Source organism: Saccostrea cucullata, unplaced genomic scaffold (genome assembly GCF_032062105.1).
Source record: "Saccostrea cucullata isolate Sc308-1 unplaced genomic scaffold, CSIRO_AGI_Scuc_v1 ctg1089, whole genome shotgun sequence".
In the NCBI taxonomy this organism is placed as follows: domain Eukaryota; kingdom Metazoa; phylum Mollusca; class Bivalvia; order Ostreida; family Ostreidae; genus Saccostrea; species Saccostrea cuccullata.
In genome coordinates this window covers 81715-105741 of record NW_026927007.1, presented here as the reverse complement: position 1 = coordinate 105741, position 24027 = coordinate 81715, and the positions used below count along the sequence as shown (strand labels likewise).

Sequence of the window (24027 nt, the reverse complement as noted above, 5' to 3'; positions counted from 1 at the left end):
CAAAAATTATAACTCAAGTATACAAAACATATAATTATTTTACTTTTATAATACTTCGAAAAATTGAGTTATATACGGAAATAGGTAAACTTACTAATACAGGTGAATCTCGATGGCTGGAATCTCAATCTCCCGAAGTTCTCTATCTCTCGAAGTGAATCTCCGGTCCCGTTTTTTTCTCTCTTTATAACTAAGCAAATTTACTGGTGATCTCTCGAACTTCAAACCGTTCACGGTAGCTCAGTCGGTAGAGCGCTCGCTTCGTGATTGGGAGGTCGTGAGTTCTTATTTCGGCCGCAACTGACCTAGTCGTTACAGTGGGTAGCAACTGTTCCATCGCCATGCGCTAGGCACTTGGAAGCGAAAGTTGCGGGTCCTTCGGATGAGACCTTAAAAAACCGAGGCCCCGTGTCAGCGGCAGGCGTTGGTACGATAAAGATCCCTCACTGCTCAATGGCCCTGAGTGCTGACTAAAGGACAAAATTTGAAGCCCTTCAGCGGCATACGGTGACGTCTCCATATGAGTGAAAAATTTTCGAGAGGGACGTTCAAAAACATACAATCAATCAATCAATCAATCAATCAATCGAACTTCCAATCTCTCGAAGAACTTTATCTCTTGAATCTAAGTTTGGATCCCGTTACACTGGTTTTATTGTTTTTTATCCTCATCTCTCGAGGTTTTGATTGCCAATGCAAGCTAATCAAGCGTAAAATTAATGCAGCCTGGACTGACCCGGATAATAATCAAAACTGGGACTGTCATGACGTGTTAATTGGATGTTTACATAGATGGCACTTCACCTTAGAGACGTTGGAGTGCTGAAATGATTAATTCGTTGATTGATTAATTATAAATAAATCTCTTCACAGTTTATTAAAACTAGGCATCGAAACGATAATTTTAAGAAAATAATTTAGAGACGTGTCAATAAATTTTTCGGAAATTATTAATTTTTTTTTTTTTTGATTCTGCACAAAGTCATTATGACGACCATAGCACAAGACATTTCATCTCAAGAACTAAATAGTAATACCGAGCAATCTGGTGAAGGACTTGTTTAAGCCGGGGGAATAATCGGGTCGGTGTCTGCTATTCAGGAATTCATTTTGCGCCAAATACCCTCTCAGCGTAGAAACTCCGAGCAATCAAGTGAAGACCCGGTAAACCTAGGGGGATAGCTAGATCAGGGATTATAAAGCCTAATGCTAGATCCGCATTGGGAGGCAAAGGCGTGAAACGGAAATTAAATGCAAAAACCATCAAAACAATGAACGAGGCGATATCTGCAGCAGAAAAGGGAGAAAAGTCGAAGAAAGCCATTGCCAAAGAATTTGATGTTTCCCTAAACATCATCTCTACCTGGCTGAAAAATAAAGAAGCCACCATTGATGTATTTCATCAATTCAATCCTAAAAGAAAAAAAAACCACAAACTCCACTACATTTAACGATGTAGAATCGGCCACGCTAAAATGGTTTAAGTCAGCCAAAGACAAAAACGTCCCCATATGTGGCCCTATGCTAGCCACTAAAGCTGAGGAATTTGTCGGTAAATTAAACTTAACAAATTTCAAGCATCTAGTGGCTGGCTTGAGAAATTCGAATTCCGCCAGGGCATCTCATTCAAGAGAGTGTGTGGGGAGGAGAAATTGGTAGACTGTCAGTCTGCCGATATGCTCCTATGGAAAGAAAGGTTACCATTACTACAGACCCTGAGACGTGCTACTACCCCAAAAAAGCGTGTGACTTTCGTGCGCTTTCCGTTTCGTGCAAACCGTGTAGCGTTTCGTGTAAACCGTGCAGCGTTTCGTGCAAACCGTGTGGCGTTTCGTGTAAACCGTGCAGCGTTTCGTGTAAGCTCCAAAGCGTTTCGTGCAAACCGTGTAGCGAGCGTGCGAAAAGCGTGTGAGAAACGTGCGACTTTCGTGTAAGAATCGTGTGAGAAACGTGTGATTTTCGTGCAAGAATCGTGTAAGATTCATTCGGAAGTCATTTCATTTTAAAAATGGCTATCGATGGGTCAAGATGTCAAATTGTATTAGTATTTTATTATTGAATTAATTATTATTGTGATATTTTAGGAGTAAAACAAAAAAAATATGGAACAACAAAATGAAATTACACGGTAATGTATATAATATATAATTATTTGTTTGTTTTCTTTTCCTTCTATAGAAAATGTGTTCAAATTAATCAACTATGTACAACATTTTTAAGGGCATTGAATTCAATATACTATCAACGCGATCATGACTTCTTAAATATTTTTTTCTCAAATAAAGAAAGAAATACCGGTATTATTATTTTTTTTAATTTAAAGAAAAAATATATCAGGACTCCGCTCTTGTCTTTACATTTAAAGTATTGAAACGATGTGTCATTTAATACTTTTTTTAAATACATTAAATACATAAAACTTGTTGCTCATTATTGTCGAATAAATGGATTTTAAAATTTTAATTCACATGCACAGACGACCACATGTTTAGAAACGGGGTGTGTGTGTGTGTGTGTGTGTGATAAATAAAATTACTAGTACAGTCTAGTTTATTTTTGTTGTAACTTTCAATCTAATTTAAGTTTAAAATGCTTAATTTTCTATTCTATTTTAAATCCTTTGTTAAATATGTGCGCAGATACAACCCCTTAAAATGTATTGGAATTTTCTTTACGCCTTTCAACTGTGATCAAGGTCATTTACAACAGCGATCACGGGCTCCGAGTGCACGGAAACTGAAAACCTGTTTTGCTATATATACATGTAGAGTTCACGGCTTAATGACACCTGGAAATTACGACTGGATTTTATTGTTTTTGAAATAAAATGATTTTATAAATATTAAATGGGTACAACTTATAAATCAGCGGATTTTATCTTTTATTTGTAAATCCGAATTTCTAGCCGTAAACAGTAAACTGAACTGATTTGGTAGTCTTTTCATGAATATCATGTAAGAAAGCTTAGGAGTAAATCATGAATAATTGTATATTATTGTTTTATAAATCACGTACTTTTTATTTCATCATAAGATATTTCAGTTTTCCTGTAATATATTTGAATGCCGTGCAAAGATCGATCTACATTCATTTGTATGTACAATGTATAGTCAAATGCCGCGACTATTAATTAATGTACACATATATACATACGTTAAGTTGGGTTTTGAAATGAAGGATTTTACAGCATGATGGGTATACTGATGTTATTTGATAAGCTTCATGTAAAAAGAGAAAGAGAATAAGAATAGATTAAGACATCACATTTAACCCCCCCCCCCCCCCCCTTTACCGGTTTCCCTCCTATAAATAATGCTTACGTAAGATAAAAAAAAATCTTTAAAAATGTATCAATAATCGTCAGTAAAGTACATGTAAATAGGCAAATTTTATTACTAGATCAAAATCAAGAAAAATAATCTGCCTCCGGACAACAAACACAATATAATCAATATTATTTATTTAAAATCAATGAGTTCATATTCATGCAGTAAGAAATCGAATTTGTGTTTAATTTATTAAATTATACTCATAAAAATATTACATTGAAATGCATGACTAATATATAAGAATTGCATTTTATTAAACAGTCATTCATGATATCGGCATTTCGTTTTTAAACAGTTTGACAAATAAATAAATGAATTAATACGAAATGACAATTATTTATTAACTAATTACAAATGTCAGAGTATTAAATATTTCTATCGGTTTATATAATACTGGTGTAATGATATTTGATTTAAACAGCTGCTAAATGTGGCTAGTATGTGAAAGATTTCCATTAAATTAATGATAGAACCGTAATAATGCCCGCGATATTCCGAATAGAAAATCCAAACCGAGGCTAAAACGTGCGAGAATCGTGTACAAAGCGTGTGAGAAACGTGTACAAAGCGTTTCGTGCAGCCTTTCGTGTAAACCGTGCAGCCTTTCGTGCAAAGCGTTTCGTGTAAAGAGTGTAGCGTTTCGTGCAAACCGTGTAGCGTTTCGTGTAAACCGTGCAGCGTTTCGTGCAAACCGTGTAGCGTTCGTGTACCGTTCGTGCAGCGAGCGTGTGGGGTAGTAGCACGTCTCAGGGTCTGTACTAAAAACGTACATGTACTCCAAAGATGATATCTACAATGCAGATTAGACCGGCCTCTTCTTCAGAATGCTACCAGACAAGACCCTGGAATTCAAAGACGTCGACTGGCATGGTGGAAAGAACTTTGACATAGAAGACAACATTCCCCTAGCAACTCCAAGAACACACGGCCTAAACCCAGAAATGTTCCAGACATTTACAACAATCGACGACGAGATCGAGACCTGTGCCTATCTAAGTGATGATGACATTGTAGAGGAAATCTTGATGAAATAAATACCGACCCCATGGTAGAATCAGAGACATTTGACGATCCAAGTGAGCCATTAATCCAACACCTAATTCATAGGACTCCGAGGCAGTGGGTGATTGTGCCGTGAAAACAGTCAAGGCTGTGCGCCAGATAAGTGTGATTCTTGACATTATGCGCAGAGACAATGTTCTTAAGAAGTCAGCCCAGCAATCCCAAAGTACAACTTTCTTCCAGAAGGAGTGAAGTGACGACACGTGCTTTATGAACTTTGACAATTTAAATATGTGCTGGGTAATGTAAATAAAAATACGTGATGTGACGTAACTCAGTGAGACTTTATTTATTACACATGTACAAGTATCATATAATAAATAATGTAATTGTTCATAATGATATGAGACAAAAATAATTTATAACTCTTTTTTTCTTTCAATATATGCTTAATGTCTTTGCATCATTGATATGTACTCTTAAAACTATTTCAAAGATTTCATTCTTGTCCCCTAACATTAACCCTTCAAAAAGTTATTGCCCCTTAATTGTGCAAAAAACCTTGTTATTGCTACTCCTTCGAAACCGAAGACCATCGAGACACCAAACCTTCACTCATGTCTTCTTAAGGGTCTTAAATCATAATTTCACTGTATAAGTGCAAAAAGATCTGATGACCCCTTATATGAGTTATTGCCCTTAAATTTATTTGTACTAAGTCTCACTATTAAACCTCGAAAACTATAAGTCGTACATGTAGAAGCATCGTGTCAATTGCCTTATGACCCTTGACCTTTGACTTTGAATATTTTTCAAGGTCAAAAGTCAAGGTTTTTTTATTATTTTTTTAAATTTTTTTTCTATCCTTTAAGACAATTTTGTTTTTTTTATTAATGGAATCTAATTTCAAGGAGTTGGATATTAAAAAATTTAATTTCAAAGATGGAAAGACCTCTTATTGTTCTGTGAACAACAAGTCTCCTAGTTATTAGGTCTTTCCACCTTTCTGTGGAAAGACCTCCTCAAATGCTAATGTTTCTAATTATTTTATTTCTCACCTTAGCTTTTGAAACCATAAGACTTTTTTATTTAGTTTAAAATACTGGATATTCAAAGTTATTCTGAAAAACGAAATGCATTTGTCAAATTAAATTAATGCTGATAACTATTAATTCAATCCAAATAGAAATTATTGCTTAATCTTACCTATGAGTTCACCATATCTGTCCAAACGAACGCATTTATTTTTTCATAAATTGTAAACAAAGTGTTGACACGGAAGTTCGAATGTACACTGTATCATAAGCTCTGTACGATTAACTCAATTTATTCAAACTATTAACAAACTCAAATGAATTGTTTTTACAAGAAGTCTCCATTTTCATTATCCATCAATCGTTTTTTTTTTTCAGAACTATCCATTATTCCTCTATACATTCCATAACAAACAAATAAACATACTGTACACGTGTTTCTGTACTATTTAAAAACGCACGTTTAAATTCATGTGCTCAACGTTCGTCTGTCAATCTGAAGGTCCCGATTTCGAATCTGGCTGGGGGCACATTTGGAATATTTTGAATTTTTCCTCCTTTTGAATTTTACAATTTTACAAAAAATTAGAAATTTTTAAAACAAGAAGTCGTGAAGACATGGGATCAACTCCAAAAGATTCAGTGACATTGGACCTAAAAATTATGCAAAGGTCAAGGTCATTGAGAAATGAAGCTCTTTTTCTATCTCTTTTGCCTTTAAACGTATACAATCTGTTTTTGTATTTTTAATATGTACTCTTAAAACTATTTCAAAGATTTCATTCTTGTACCCTAAGATTGAACCTCTTAAAAGTAATTGCTCCTTTTGTGAAAACCTTGTTATCGCTACTCCTTCAAAACCGTACGTCGTAGAGACACGAAACCTTCACTAAGGTCTTAAGGGCCTTTAGGCACATTTTCCTTTTATAAGTGCAAAAGGATCGTATGACCACTTATATGAGTTATTGCCCTTAAACTTCTTTGCACTTGATATTAAACTTTATAACTTTAGAACTTGATGTCGTAGAAGCATTAAATTAATTGCAATGTGACCTTGAACTTTGATCTTGAAAATTTATTCAAGGATCAAAGATCAAAGTCATTTTAAAATTTTATTTTTCTGATATTTCTACCCTTTAAGCAACTTTTGGTTTCTTTTTATGGTATTTTATGAGTTAGATATCAAACAAAATCAAATTTAAAAGAAGGTGGAAATACGTCTTATTGTTCTCGCAAGTCTCCTAGTTATCAGGTTTATCCACCTTTCTGTGGAAAGACCTATTGATTTTCTCCTGTTTCTTTTCTTTTTGATTATTTTTCAGCCATGTGATTTTTTGTTTCAAGTTTTATCGAAAAGATTCATAGGAATGTACTCCGTATAAACTTTTTGCAGTTGACCCTGCATAAATGAACCTTGACACCTTTCAAAGTTATTGCCCCTTTTGCAAGAAATGCTTTTCATCACTACTCTTCAGAAACCGTAAACCGCAGAAGTATAAAACCTTTTCGTATGTCTTTGACTAGCTGAGGGGACTTTTCATTTTGAAAGTATTCGGTGACCCCTTAAATGGGTCATTGCCCCTGAAACTTTTTAAATTTTAATATTAATTTACCATTTTCAAAACGAGAAGTTGTGAAGATATAGGACCAAATGCATAAGATTAATTGACCTTTTATTTCAAAATTTATGCAAAAGTCAAAGGTGAAGTTCATTCTCAAAATGAGAAATTAGGCTTTTTTAATATCTCTTTTGTCTTTCAAGATATTCTCTTTGTCTTTTTATCATTAATATGTGCTTTTAAAGGCATTTCTTGTCCCTTAAGATTGACCCTTTTAAAAGTTATTGTCCCTTGTGCGAAAAACCTCCTTATCCCTACTCCTTCGTAACCATAGACTGTAAAGACAAGAAACCCTCACTAATGTCTTAAGGGTCATTAGGCACAAGTCTACTGTATAAGATCGAAAGGATCTGATGACCCATAATATGAGTTATTGCCCTTTAACTTCTTTGTTCATAATATAAATTCTTATAACTGTAAAAGTTAAAAGTGTCGAGGTACATGACCTATGACCCCGATTGGAGGTCCTGCCCTTTGTATGTAAAACCTTGTTATGGCTACTCCCTTGAAACCATAAACCGCAGATGTATGAAACCTTTATTAATGTCTTCAACTAATTGAGGGGACTCTTCAATTTATCATTGCGAAAGTATTCTGTGACCTTTTTAATGAGTTATTGCCCCTGAAACTTTTTGAATTTTAGGAATAATTATTTTTTTTTTCCAAACTAAAGGTTGTTGAGGCCTAGGACTAACTGCATAAGATTCAGAGACATTTGATCTTTAAATTCATGCAAAGATCAAAAGTCAAGGTCATTCCACAAATGAAAAATTAAGCTCTTTTTTTATCTCTTTTGTCTTTTGACATATACTTAATGTCTTTGCATCTTTAATATATACTCTTAAAACTATTTCAAATATTTTTTTTTTGTACCTAGAATTGAAAAGTTATTGCCCCTTGTGCAAAAAACATTGTTATTGCTACTTTTCCGAAACCATAGACGTAGAGACACCAAACTTTCACTAATATAATGTTTTAAGGATTCTTAGGCATGACTTCACTGTATAAGTGCAAAGGGATCTGATGACCCTTTGTATGAGTTTTTGCCCTTTAACGTCTTTTTTCTTACTATTAAACCTTATAACTTGAAAATGATGATTCGTAGAAGCACGGGGTCAATTGCATTGTGACCCATAACCTTTGACCTTAATGAATTTTTAAAATCAAAGGTCAAGCAATGATCATTTTTTTTTAATTTCCATTTTTTCTCTCCTTTTAGATTATTTCGGGTTCTTATTCATGGAATTTAATTTTAAGGAGTCCGATATAAAACAAAATTTAAAAACAAAGAAGGTGGAAAGACCTCTTATTGTTGTTTGAACAATAAGTATCCTAGCTATCACTAGGTCTTTCCACTTTTCCTTGGAAAGAACTATTAGTATTCTTCTGTGTCTCATTAGGTCTTTCCAACTTTTTTGCAAAGACCTATTGAAATTGTTCTGTTTATTATTATTATTTTTCCGTCGCATGTTTTTGAGTTTCAAGATTTATCAAAAATATTTATAGATCATAAGAGTGTACTTGTAAATGATTTTCGCAGTTGACCCTGCGTATATTAACTTTGACAACTTTCGGAGTTACGACCCCTTTTGCAATAAAAGCTTGTTATCGCTACTACTCCGAAACCGTAAACCGCAGAGATTCCAAACCTTTATCAATGTCTACAACTGATTTAGTAGACTCTTCAATCAAACATTGCGAAGGATTCGTAAACTCCTATAATGAATTATTGCCCCTAAATGTTTGCAATGTTTTCGAATATCAAGATATTTTCTTAAACGACAAGTCGTAGAGACATGGGACCAACTGCAAAAAAATCATTGACTTTTAAACTTAAACTTAAGGTCGAGGTCAAAGGTCAAGGTCATTCAAAATATGTAAAACAAATCTCTTTTTACAGCTCTTCTGTTCTTCATCAAACTCTTTACTTATTTGAATCTTCAGTATGTACTCTTCAAACCATTTCAGAGATTTCATGCCCCCTAATTGACCCCTCTAAAAGGTAGTGCCGCTTTCAGTGTAAACCATTGTTATCGCTACTCCTCGGTGACTCTAAACCGTAGAGATCAGAAACCTTCAACAATGGCTGCGACTAATTTAGTTCACTTTTCATTCTATCAGTGCAAAAAAATTCGTAATCCATTTTAAGCAGTTATTGACACTGACAGTTTCTCATGTTTACAAAGAACTGAAAACTTCTTAACGACAAGTCGTTAAGACATGTGCATAATGCCTGACATCTTTTGACCTTTGACCATGAGGATAAGGTCAAGGTCAAGGGTCAAGGTTATTGGGAAGGTATCAAATTGCTTATATACGGTTTTCAAGGGGGCGTAAAATAACCTTGTTCTTTGAACTTGACCCTAACGCGAATTTATCTCAATTTCATTTAGATTTAATATTAATCAAATGAATCTGGATATAGATAATCTTCCTATCAAATAAATTTCCACGCTCTCACTGACACCTTTCTGTGGAAAGACCTTTTGAAATTCTTATTAGGTCTTTCCACTTTTTTTGGGTGGAAAGACCTATTGATTTTCTTCTGTTTCTAATTATTCTTTTCTCTATTATTCTTTTTTTTTCGCTGATTTTTTTTGTTTCGACATTTATCGAAAAGACTTTTTATTCGTCATAAAGGTCATTAAAAGTTAGGAACAAATTTGACCAAATGCGTATGAACTATGACCCCTTTGAAAGTTATCGCCCCTTTCGCAAGGAATGTTTCTTATCGCTAATCCTCCGAAACTGTAAACTGTAGAGGTGAGAAACCTTCACTAATGTCTTTGACTAATTGAGAAGACTCTGGAATCAATTCATTGCGAAAGTATTTGGTGACCCCTTCAATGAGTTATAGCCCTTGAAAATATTTGAATTTTACAAATTATTAAATATTTTCCAAATGAGAAGTCGCAGAGTAATCGGACCAACAGCATAAGATTTATTAACCTTTGAACCTAAAATTCATGTAATGGTCAAAGGTCAAGGTCATTCCAAAAATAAGAAATTAAGATTTTTTATCTTTTTTGTCTTTTAACGTAAACAGTCTGCCTTTGCTTCTTTAATATGTACTCTTAATCTATTTCAAAGTTTTCATTAATGTCCCTTTAGATTGACCCTATTAAAAGTTTGTGCAAAAAACCTTGTTATTGCTGCTATTCCGAAACTGTAACCTGCAGAGACATGAAACCTTCACTAATGTCTTAAGGGACTTTGGGCACAATTTGTATATTGCAGTGCGAAAAGATCTAATGACCCCTTATATTCTTTTTCTTATTCCTATTTTAAGAAAGAAAAAAATGTCTGACTGAAAATTGTAAGAGTATTCGGCTATGGAGTCATAAGGATATACAAGTTAGATTGAAATTGAATTTATAGTGTATACATCCCTGTGTTCATGAAAGAAGTAATATTTTACATTTTTATTTCTGGAAAGAGTACATAACAAGCTGATCTATTTTATTTCAACTGTAATTCAAATATTATACATAGGCTTTGCCCCCTCCACTTTTTTGCAAATATATACATAATATAGGCATTGAAAATTGGAGTTTACCTCTATATTTTTAACTAGCATCCCCCCTCTTTTATGTACCTGCCCCGTTTGCTAAATAAATGAAATAAGCTTATGGAACCAATCTTTAGGGAGCCTTATAGTTTGGAAACACACTATTTCAGTTTTAAACTATTTAAATGTTCCTTTATGCTTTGAAATGTTCGTCAGCCACACTGCTAATCGTGACCCATTCGGAATAGCTTGTATGTACGTCATTTGATAAAACAATAAAGCAATTAAACGCTGTTTACCTGCATCAATCAATCCATTTTATCTTCTTCTTTTCAACAATTGGGATACAAACGACATGACAGGCTCTACTAGTCCACCGCAAGTCTTAAAACCAAATGCTAAGCGGTAATTCATTGTCTCCAAGAACGCTGATGCACCCGGAAGTTAGAAAAGGAGAGTGAAAGTTAACGATCCTTACAAACCCTATAAGTCCCAGTGATTTCTTTATAATCAAGTGTTACTCTATACAAAGGTAAGAACATGAAACTCACGGCATTGCCCCAGTGTTTTATTAATCATTACCGAATTTATTGATATATTTCAATTCTTTTTTTTTTTGGTTGTAAATGATCTATGATTTTTCTTCCCAGTGTAATCATATCTTTTATGTAAATGGCCAATTGTCTTCGTTCGTTTTTTATTGGCATTGGAGTCAGTGTTCTTCCTCTTTTAACAATGGAACAAAAGTGCGTGTAAAAATCCGTACTTGTTCTGAACCAGCTCCATTGTATGGCGGTAAACTGTGTGTTGGTCAGAGTTTTCCATAGAAAGTATGGTATGTAACATTCCACCATGTATAAGTACCTAAGTTTTTTTTTAATGCTAATGATACCCGTTTTCAATGTTTAAGTTTCAGTAGAACCTATTCGTAGCAAAAGATGTGGAAGAATGGAGATATTATGACTTGTTAGTATTGCTTAAACATGTAATGATGTTTTTATATAGTATAACGGTAACTAGAAATAAAAATAATATTTATTTGTCATTTCAAACTGTTTAAATTATCATTATCCAAATGTAAAATGAATTTATAGAAAAGAACGACACATATACCTCCTTATGAATTGGATTGCATTATTATTTGCGCAAATATTCTTTATTTTAAAAAAATACTTGGTTGAATCGTTATAATTGATAAATAGAAGATTGAACAGGATTGAGTTTATTTTTTTAGGGAAATGAAATACGAGTGTTGTCCCAGAAAACTTTTTTAATATTTCTAACACTACTCAACCAAGACGTATTTTTGAATGCTGTTAGAAATAGTCTTTTTGTTATTTTGATAAAATATTATAGACCTGTTGTGTCATATGCATATAAAACGACATGGGATTTTTTTTTCACTTTCACATTTACATGTAGCGTTGTCAAAGAAGTTTTGTTTCTTATCAGTCTATACTATACCCACATAAATAGTCTAAAATTTTTATCACTTGTGTTTAAAAATTCATATATTTGTCATCATTAATGATAAATATTTTACGATATGTACCAAAGGTTTTAAGTTAGACATTGTCAAAAAGGATGACGTTGGTTGGTAATGTGAAGCATAAATTATCAAGCAGAACTATATTTAGCGGGGAATGCCTCATCTACATAGGGACATAAGATGTGAACGATGAATAAAAATAGTATGGGAAATAGTTTTATCTCTAGTGGAAGTGTTTTGAGTTTGAATTGACTGGTTATCCGAAAGAAGAATGATTAATTGTATATTCTTTAACGTCCCTTAGGGCCATTGAGCAGCGGGGGATCTTTTTCGTTCCAGCATCTTCTGCGACACGGGACCTCGGAAAAATCCGAAGGACTGGTCTCTACCTCACAGTTGGATTCGAACCCGCGACTCCAGAACAAACAATCTAACCACTATGCCACACGGTTGACCCCGAGAGAAGGGAATAGACATTGATATCAAGGCGAAATGAAAAGACGAGAGTTGGACATGGTCTACTTGAAGCCCGTTATTGAACTATTCGATCTTGAATATTTGATTGATTGATTGTATATTGTTTAACGTCCCTCTTGAGAATAATAACTCATAAGGAGACGTCACCGTATGCTGGTAAAGGGCTTCAAATTATAACTTCTACTCAGCACTCAGCGCCATAGAGCAGCAAGGTATCTTTATTGTTCCAACGCCTGCCGTTGACACGGGGCCTTGGTTTTAAGGTTTCATCCAAAGAACCCACAACTTTCACTTCAAAGTGCCGAGTGCATGACGAAGGAACAGCTGCTTTCCATTTTTTTCGACTTAGGTCAATCACGGCCGAGGTACTAACTCACGACCTCCAGATCACGAAGTTAAAAAATTAAAAACTTTGATCTATTTTCCATATTGATTAAAATATATTTTACTATATACATGTATGGTTGATTGATTGATTGTATACTGTTTAACGTCCCTCTCCAAAATTTTCACTCATATGGAGACGTCACCATATGCATTTGAAGGACTTCAAATTTTGACCTTTATTCGGCACTCAGGGCCATTGAGCAATGAGGGATCCTTATCATGCCAACGTCTGCCGCTGACACGGAGCATCCGTTTTTAAGGTCTCATCCAAAGGACCCGCAACTTTCACTTCAAAGTGCCGAGCGCATGGCAAAGGAACAGTTGCTACCAATTTTGACTACAGTATTCTTGTTTTGGAAATTCAGAAAGACTACGAGCTACGCATTGAAGTCGTCGGTATTGCGCCGAAAGCTGATTTGTTAGACTCGCAAATTGAGAGGAATTGTTATTTACAGAGAAACATGTATGTCATTAACATTTTCAGGAATTTTTGAAAAAAAAATGTAGATCGTGCTGTAGGCGTATTTTCAACTTATGCGTGGAAGTGAAACAAGATTTATTGAAATAGTCACCTTTTTCTGGGAATTCTGGGATAACTCTTCTACTTTTGAACTTTACTAAAACGGCACAATCATATCAATACATTTTTTTTTAGGTGATATGATTTAACATCATTTTTCCTTCACTTGTAGAGCAAGGATGTAAAATATAGCTATCACACTGAAAAGGAAAAGTTTATATTAAAGGAACACAAATCATATTCAGGAAAGAGGGATAAAAATCAAGGAGATCAAAACTTACAGACATGCATGTGCAGATTGTGAAACATATTCGAGAAGAAATGCCAGAAAAAGTCCATCACTTTGATGTATGGCATGTAGCAAAAGGCGAATTAATGTTTTAAGCGTTTATAAAAAAACATATTTTATTTTTAAGATAGACTTATATGCATACTGAAAAATTCACTATATTTGAAATTAAGTAATTAATGAGGAGTAAGTGACGATACAAAATGTTTGTTTTATAAATCAGGATTAAAGAAGAAGCTTTCGTTTGTTTTGAAATCAATCTGCGACAATATTAATTTTTGCGAGAGAGAAAACATTCCTTACAAATACGAAGCAGAACTATTGGTTCGCGGCGATCGATATTCGCGAGTTAAAGTCGGTCGCAAAACTCACGAATATTTCTCACATGGGAATAAATTTCGGTTTACAGTATTCTTCTTGCCGCCTGTTTTATACAGTAGGCTATCATTATCATTACATTCACCCCAAAGCTGGAAGAAACCAATTACGGAATTTGGGTTTTTGACCCGGTCAATTCTATGTTGTATTCCTTTCACTGGCGCATGAGCGCGTAGTCTTTCCATTTTTTCGGCGCAGTTACCCATGTATAGGTTTACCGGTTTGGAAGATTAACACTTCGATGAATTCCATGCAAAGGAGTGACAGCAGTGACAGCAGAGTCAAAGCAATGACAGATGAGCTTTAGATTGTCATTGTCATTGAAGATAATTGTCATATGAGTTTCATTAACTGATGAATCATAAGACAAAATCAAATTGGATTTCAGTTTTATTTTCTTTAAAGATAATTGTGAATCTTGATAGGAATACTGAAAAAAAATATAATTCATCTTAAAAGATTACCCTATGTTTCTTTTTCCAATCAGTATCTGTATATTTGCTTTTACACCTGTAGCATGCAAACTTGGATATCACCGGAAAAATGTTTTGACAAATGCAAATATCCATCTTACGGATGGGATTGGCAATTAGCATGAAACTCAATACATCCCAATGTGATATATCCAAGGGTGGTCCAGTTGTGTCTCATAGCAAGTGATGTGTAAATTAAACAAGTACTAGAAACCTCGAAAATGCATGCATAACATATCAAGTATTAGATTATAAAGCATACTGACAATATACTGTAAATGTATTCTATTAAGCGTGTACGATATTTGGCGGAAATTGATTTTTCAATAATTTTGCGTAGATTTGATTTAGCGTATTTCTTCATTTTCTTTATTATGTGTACGTAGGCGCAAGACAATTAGCGTTGTACTTAATTTAGCGCTTGTGGGGTTCCAGCAAAGCCGCTAGAAAATACAAAGCCAAATGTAATACGTTTACAGTATACAAACACAAACAGTTCATAACACTACATAACGGAAGGATAATGCGTATTTAGGAGCAGTGACGCCCTGCTCAACACCTGAACAAACGTTGTAAAAATTGGTTGCATTTGAGCAGTATGATGTACATGTAAGATAAACATATCAAGTAATAATTTTTTTCAGCATTTGGAAGTTGCAAACATAGCGAAACTCAACGACAAAACTATATGTATGTTTCTGAAAATTGTGTTTTAGTAGTCCCGTCGCCTTCGACGGTTTGTTTATTCAATTCAGACTATAAAATAAAAAACTTTTATGGAATCGGTACTGAAGATGTTTGTGTGTAATTCACTAAGAAAATATATCAATATTGACCCCGGCTTCGCCTTAATCAATATTGGTATTTTTTATGGTGAATAACATGCCGTATTTTACATTAAAAGTGTCGGATTCCATAATTTTATGATATTACAGTAAAGTCAATTACTGTAGATTAGGAGACAAAATGTAGATTAATAATATATCTCTACATGTATTCAATTCCTTGTTCTCTTTGAGCATAGTTGTTATAAAAATGGAGTTTACATTTACATTTACATGCATCAATAATGTTTTAAAGCTGAATATCGATTCATGTCAAACAATAGAATATGGATAAATATGATAAAGCTGAAACTCTACTTCATTTTAGTAAACCATTCTCTCGCATAATAAAAGACAACATACATGTATTACATTACCTGTTCCTTATTTTGATACTATATTAAAATGCTAACATTGTTCCTTTCAATTTAGGAACGAGCCTTCGCTTAGAATTATGGACAACGAAAATAAAACCACATGTATCAACGATGAACAGTTCCAAAAGCTCGAAAAGAACCCTATTCCATACAGGGGTACAGAATGAAGGAACGAAACGAAGATACGTAGAACATGAGTCTACAAATAAATTGTATTCATTCACCAGTATTAAAGCTACCCGTTTCAGTTCAGAAAGACCAACAGTTTTAGTAAAGTCGGATGTGTTTTGGTCTGGATACATTATTTATATTATTATTGGATTAGTGGGATTGTTTGTGTTATTTTTTGGGATTTTTGCGTTTTCTTTTATGCACAAAAATGTTTTTCAAAGAAGAAACTTAGACTTACGTATGGATACTTTTCAAAAGGAAAATACAGACTATACGCCTATTCAGAGAAATTTGCAAAATAGAAGTTCCGTGACGAATACTAATGGACAAGAAACGTCTTCGGCATATATTTCTCCCAGTTCTGAAAATGATATACATTATGAGGAAATAACTATGATTAATTCTTCTGTTGATGGTTCTAGTTTAGAGGATAACGAAAAGTCATGTGAGTTCCAGGATGACAAAAATAATTCTTTAGATCCAAGCACATACCTGACACCAATTGCAGAGACGTACTTGACTCCTGTGGCAGATTCAGAAAATACCTATATTGAAGTTGTTGATTGAATTATAAAAGCTTGATTTGTCATAAAACAGTCTTATCCGTAGCAAATAACAGTGTTTGGTTCTAAATTGATCCCCTCTCTTGCCTTTTGTACTCATAACAACAGAAGACAAAAGCAAAGGGAAGGGGGTCAATTTAGATTTAAATGTAGCAGCATGAAACCCTCTTTTCTTGATGCTTTTTAAATAAGGTTATTTTTTATGAATTACGGACAGGAAGATAAACGAATAATTATAATGTCCCTTTCCTTAACTCAAGGGGGAGACAAAAGATCCAAACTGGCCAGACAAGAGTTCTGTATACATGTAATAAGAAACTTTTATGATTTTTTTTTTCTGTTGAAAACAAGAATCCAATTTATTGGTTGATGAATAACTAACTAACTAATGTTTAAACAAATTGTATTAAACCTAATACAGTTTTCTAAATCAAATGTATGGAGATGAAAAATGGTGATAAATGTCGTAGTTCTTATAAACACTGTAAATGAGGAAGAAAACAATTATAGAAACATCTACGGCGGGATCAGGTATTATTGATTGATTGTATATTGCTTAACGTCCCTCTTGAGAATTTTTCACTCATATGGAGACGTCACCGATGCCGGCGAAGGGCTTCAAATTTAGACCTATACTCGGCACTCAGGGCCATTAATCAGTGAGGGTTCTTTATCGTGCCAACGCCTACTGTGACACGGGCCTACGTTTTTAAGGTCATATTCGAAAGACCCGTGACTTTCACTTCTAGTGCCGAGCGCTTGGCGAAGGAACAGTCACTACCTATGTTTACGTCTTAGGTATGACGCGGCGCCGCGATCGAGAATCGAACCCGGGCCTCCCGATCACGGATCAGGTATTAACCAGGATTAAAGCACCCCTGTCAATATGTCACACAGACATATGTTTTTTTGTCTAGCTGTAGACTTTTACTTCTGGTCTGAAAAAAAAAAAACATATGTACAACCTACAAGCTACATTGTCATTCATCATCTTAGCGACTTTGACAAATCATTTTCTCAGTGTAATGTCAGTTGCAGCATGTCAACGTGCTTTCTATAAGTTGAGTTTTTTCTCCGAATGTTCAGGCTAAAGTGGTTCATTACTATATAAATACTGTAAAAGGTTAATACAAAAATAAGGTCATCCAAAGTATAATATCGTTTTGTTTCTTTTGAAAGTCATAATTCAGCCAAATAAAATAGTAAAAATTAGAGGTATTTTACTTTTACTAAAAATTTCACGGAAGCGTATTATAATTGCATTATTGTCACTTTTATTTATTTTTTAATCTGTACACTTAAACCTGCCAAATTTCATTTAAATCTGTAAATACAACACATTAAAGTGTAAATTTTATACTTTAAGCTGTAAAATTTTCATATCAATCTGTTAACTTTATAATTCAATCTCTGAAACAGGTAGGTAGAAAATGTGTTGCTGGACCGGGAAACGAGCCCCTGACCATTGGATTTCAAGTCAGGTATTCTACCAACTGAGCTTTCCGGGCCGATATCCACGGTCCTTACAATTACATTCCCCCCTTCTTAAATGGTCTTCATTCTCGACGACACAATTTAAGTTCTTATTTCCCCATGGTAGGACTTCCACTTCTAATTTCAGGGGATGTCATTCGCATCAAATATGTATCAGGTAAGGAGAAAATGTGTAGTAGGACAGGAAATCGAATCCAGGGCCACTGCATGTCCAGTAACGTGGTCTACCAACTGAGTTTTCAAGGCCGATATCCACAACCCTGAACATTACATCTGTAAATTTTTCTATTAATTCTGTAACTTTTACACTTAAATCGGTAAATTTTGCACTTTTCATCTGTACATTTTTCACATTAATCTGTAAAACTTCTACTAAAACTAAGGATCGAATGGTTTCATGGTATTTTACCTATATGACATATGAAACATTGTTCAAAACTGATATTATTTCAAGTGTTTTTGCATAATATTTAAACATGTGTATATATGATAAGTACGGATGGGTCATTTCCTCATGAGCCTGTCTTCCCAATCAAATATCGGAAATCTGCCTTCAATGCATTATATTTCTTTGGTACTTAAGTATAGAGCGACAAAAGAAGATAATTACTTATTATTCACATTTACTGTTAAATAGGGAATCATCATTATATTTTATCATGTAGGACTCATGGTGTGTTGGATTTGAAGAATACGGTATTACTTAGAAAGTATGCAGTTGTCATATTGATTGAAACAAATAAATGTTCGCATTAAACAGGTAAATGTGTAAAATTTACAGTATTTACAGATCAAAGTGTACAATTTACAAATTAAAGTGTAAACATTACATTAAAGTTAACAATTAAATGTTAAATTTGACATATTTAAGTGTAAATGTCACAGCTTAAAATGTTCATTTTACAGATTAAAATGTGTATTTTACAGATATAAGTGTACAATTTACAGATGAAAATGCAAAAATAATAGAAAAAATAAAGTGTCCAAAGTGACTCTCATACACTTCTGTAATATTTTGAACGCATTTTAAAATTATCTTTTTCCTTGATTTAAGAAAAAGTAAATATGGGTAACAATTAAAGATATCATGATTGCTTAACATATAGGAACTCTTTGGAGGTAGGAAATATAAATGAGGTTGGGGCGGGTGTCATGCTTTTGAATACAATACAAGATCAATCAATGTAGAAGTTTGAATGACATATTAGAAAGACGTCTTTTTTATCGAAATCAATTATTATTCAAAAAAAAGATCTTGCAATATGGTAGAAAGTTTTGATGGAAAAATGCATTAGAAACGTCATTTTTTGTACGCAGTACAGTTAAGGCAACACATGAAAAAAATATGGTAATGAAGTCATAATGAGGTCTGACGTCATGACAGTTGCTCCGCCCTGATTGATCCATATAAGGAAATGGTGCTCAAAATAACTATTTACCGATATTGGCAACAATTTGTAATAAACAGCAATATCTTCATGTTTAAATAGAAAATAATTAGTGATTTTCTCGTATATAAAATAGCATGTCTTTAAAATAATTCTCTTTTTAATGTGTCGTTTGTCTGCATTCGGCTTCAGCCAAGCGCTTGCACTCGGTGACACGGAATGTTGTTTACATCTAAAAACGTGGCGACATCAGCTGAGATTTGCAGTGGATTTAAATGCAATAACCACACAATCTTTAAAGAAAATAGGGATAAAATAAGAGACAAGGCATTGCTTCTCCATTTTACAAGACTATGAGGACATTATTTCGGAAAATAGCTGAAAACTGAGACGATTTGCAACAGCTCTAGATCCGGAGATCAATCACTGCACTGTAATATTCCAGGCCAGGTATGTATTCGCATATGTAGGTACATGTGTAGATCTACAATATGTAAACATGTTTTTGTTAACATAAAAAAAAACCGAGTGTGTTCATGTTCATTGAAATGTATTAGTACAGTCAGTGAAAAACTGTAATTATGCCGTGCCTTTTGTTTAACAACACCCCCCCCCCCCCCCCCACCTATACTAAGTTGCACACTTTTTAGAATTATTAAAAATTAATTGCACTAAATATGTACTGAGTTCCTGTCAATTAGCTCATTTTCTTTTAGACAATATTTGTAATAATGGAGATCATCAGTAACACAAATTTAAACTAAGTAAATTGAATGAGATGTTTTCATTGTTTCAGTCAATGATTCACTAGTGACTAGGCCTAAATTAGCAATGATGTATTTTGATATACAAATATGCTGCACAATTTTGAAAAAAAATATCCGTAACATTGTGTTGAAAACATAAAAGCCCCACTTCAGATCTATGGTTGTAATTTTCTGGAATTTCTAAATTAATGAAAAAAAAATCATTTTTTTTGTTTAGATTAAATGTTCATTAAAAATATTTATATAATACTTTTATCATTGCAGCTGTCCAGAGTTTCAAGCTTAAAGAGTGAATAAATAAAAAATGCATCATTTCTCCACAGGGTTTGTATACTTCTAAAGCATTTCACATTTTCAAAGTTTGCATGTACTTTACATATTGTTTTTTTTTCATTTTGGTAAAGGAGAAACTTAGAGAATTTTTTTTTTAATAGAAAATATTCTATCAATAACTATTGTAAATGTCAGAGGTTTCACTTTCCCAGAGAAGTTTTGTAACACATTTTTTTTTCATTTATATCAATAACATAAATTCACTACAATATACAATGTAGCATAATTTGTTTTGTCAAATGTAATGCCATTTTATCCTACAATGTATATTTAGTAATCTCATAGCATATAACTGCATATATATTGTGTTGTAGGCCTAGCTATTCCCAGATGTTGGACAAATGGATTCATTCAGGCAGCAAGTTAATCCATCATTTAAGGAAAATGGTATGTTCAATATAAGCTATAAACCATACAAAGTTTTGATAATAAAACTAACAGAAGAATTGAAAACATGTGTAGCGGACAGTAAATAAGGGAACATATACTGCCTCGCCAGAGAGCTAGCTTTTCTGGTGATGCGGTAGAGTCTCCCTCTATTTCAGGCAGTTAAGCAACGGCGAGCCTGTTTAACCCTTGGATGGGTGACCGCTTCACGTTACACATGTATGTAAATTCTATGTTAAATGTTTCCATGCATTTTTTAATTTCATTTTTAAACACAAATTACTTTCAATAATGGTATTTCCTGATTTTCTCCTATTTTCAGAATTCATTTTATCCACAAGAACATGAGGTGATGGAAATAATTTGTACCTGCCCAGCATTCCTACAGTCTGTCATTGGATTTGAAAAGAAATGTTTATTAAATAAATTTTCTAGATAAATATTAATTTGACTTTTTCATATATTTAATGTACAGGTGTTGAAAAGGCCATTAAGATTTGAAAATCTTAACTTTCTTACTATTTTGTGTGGAGGGTACTAATGATCATCAAGATCTTATTTCCAGCATGTGCATTGTGTTCATTTATCTTTCAATAAAATTTCAAAAAACAGGAGACTAGAGATCCCCCTAATTGATTCAAAATAGGATAGGGGACCACCATTTGTTCTGAGGGAAGGGGGGCGAGTTTTTCCAAATCAGATTTTTTTTTTCATTTTAATGTCAATGAAGGACAGATTAATATTTATTTCTGATCAATAAGATGAAGGACATATTATTTATTAATTTTCCTCTTCATTGAAAATCCTACATGCAAAAAAAAAAAAAATGTAAAAAACTCTGATTCGTGGGAGGGGGAGATCACTGATCTGCAAGTATTTATTTGTTAAAATCTGCCAGTCCCTCACTCTCAAAATAAAATAGCTGTCCCCTTAACAAATACAGGAGTATACCCCAATTCTTTCTAATTAGTACCTAAAACTTAAAACTTAGTTTATATCCCTTAGTTAACAGTAAGCGGTCTGATTGAAAGCGATCGTAGAATATGACCTCGTATGCAGAAAGAAAGAAAATAATTAACACAAGTGTGTGTACCATAGGCGTCGGAAGCAAAATGAAAGGGGGCTGATTGAAAGGGGGGAGGGCTAAGTCAAAAGAAAAAGGCAAATTCCAATGCCTACATTATGTGTACAATAAAGTCAATTTGCAAATAAGAAGGGAGGCTAAGCCCCCCCCCCCCCCTTCACCGGTTCCGACGCCTATGCGTACAGTAGTGAGAGAGGGGAATAGATATCTAATTAATTATTAATGAAGGCTATATTTTAATTAAACATTTGTGTTCTACATAAATATATCGGCATTATTTACACATATTTGTGTGTAATACTACGTGTATATACACATTGTTGAGGAAATGCGGGAGTTTGAGAGACATTAAATGTATACAATGTATGGAGAATGAATACACAGAAAAGAAAGAAATGTCAAGGATTTTTATGCATACCGTTTGATTTAGTAAAAGAAAAAAGAGTCAAGTCCTGCCCGCATGTATATTTATTTTAAATTTACGAGGTAAACAAACTATATTAAGTACTCCAGAGTTATCTCCCATGCTGGGTCAGTGATGCGTTTGAAAACTATAATTAGATTGACTCTTCCAAGATTTCATTTTTTAATCAAAAAGTGCAAGGGCAAGGCGACAATCTAAAAAGTAGGTTTTTTATTTTAAATTATTTATTTTATTGTATAGTTTTCAAAAAGTGATGCTCATTTCTTTGTAATCCTTTGGTTAATTTATAATTCGTGATGAAATTAGGAAAATATCCTATTTTCCATACATTACTGTCAGTTTTAGCTGAATAACTTAATTATTTCGGAAAACTAACTGAATGAGCATCACTTTTGAGAAAGTATAGATACATAGAGACAACATAAAACATTGTGCGGTTAATTTTTTGCTTGTTTTGCCCTTGCACTTTTTGATTAAATTTGACATTTCATATTTTGACCTAAAATCGGAGCCCACGTGACTTCAGGGGGTCACATGATGTCAAAAAATACCGATGTGAAAAGCGATGGACATGCTCTTCAAGATCACAAATAGCTGTTTTAACTAGAGTGTTTTGCTAAAAAATAAAACTGTTAAACATTATATGTATCGGATTCCGTGAGTTTTTATAGAAAATGTTGCTTTAACTGTACTGCGTAAGAAGATAGTGAAGACTGTAGGATTATAATGCACATATTTATTTAATCTTTTTAGACATATAATTGAAGTAAATATTTTCTCAAATGTTCTATTTAATGTTACAACAATAAATATAAAGAATTATTGAATTCCTATAAGAGATCATATTAACTTGTTCGGCATGATTAAAATAGGTCAACGTTCAAGGTCGTAAATTTATTCATTCCGTCTATATGAAACACTATTCTTTTCGTGTGATATTTCAAAACGATTTTGAGCTTTTGCAGTGTAAATTTATACCAAAATTCCCTTGGACCTCTCTCACCCCTCTCAAAATATCCCGTCCCGGTTGTTTTATTAGTATTTATTGTATTAAATGTCGCTATTTTTAGCACAGGGGTATGAGGAGAGTTATTACGTATAATTAAACAGGTTGTCTTTGGAATTTATATTCTTATTACATCTATTAAAACTGTTAAATAGAGGTTAAATTAGACATTTCATGTATTGTTTGAAATTTTGACAAAATCGAACGTAAACATGTACCTGTATGTGATTTCATCTTTGCATCTAATTTTCGACAGTTAAAAGCTGTACCGTGGTTTAGTGGTATGTTTCTCGCTTCACATGCTAGAGGTCCGGGCCCAGCTTCGAATCCCGAATATTCCATTTTCTTTTTTTCGGAAATACTTTTTTAACTAAATGATAGTATTCAGCATATGAAATAAAAAAAAATCAATGAGGTCTGGCGTGTGCAAACTCATAAAATCATCATTATATCATCATAAATACACAAAATAAAGAAAAAGCAATTAAATCTTTATATCCATATTGAAACATTTTATTTGATTATACATGTATAAACATTTAATAATTCTACAAATTCAGTCAAGGCGATCCGACCCCCTCCCCAGCATGGTTAACTGCGCATGGTTTACTTTTTCCCTAAGTGGAGGACACAAATTCTCTGAATAAGCTTGTTAGGTTTAGATTTTACTTTAATATCCACAACATCCGGTTTCGACAGAAATG

The 24027-nt window shown here is 33.5% G+C and overlaps 1 protein-coding gene and 1 long non-coding RNA gene across 2 annotated transcripts in view; both read left to right on the top strand.

Moving 5' to 3' along the window:
- Positions 1-17626, top strand: part of LOC134273236 (uncharacterized) — a 47448-nt gene extending 29822 nt beyond the window's left edge. The window contains exon 5 of the mRNA XM_062755430.1: positions 15762-17626. Within this exon, the coding sequence (XP_062611414.1) occupies positions 15762-16444 (683 nt within the window). The 3' untranslated portion in view covers positions 16445-17626. The remainder of the gene's footprint in view (positions 1-15761) is intronic.
- Positions 17627-19248: 1622 nt separating this feature from the next.
- On the top strand, positions 19249-21368 carry LOC134273235 (uncharacterized). Its single transcript, XR_009993367.1, has 4 exons — positions 19249-19772; positions 20354-20413; positions 20737-20809; positions 21132-21368. It is a non-coding gene; the product is annotated as an uncharacterized LOC134273235 (long non-coding RNA).
- Positions 21369-24027: the final 2659 nt, after the last annotated feature.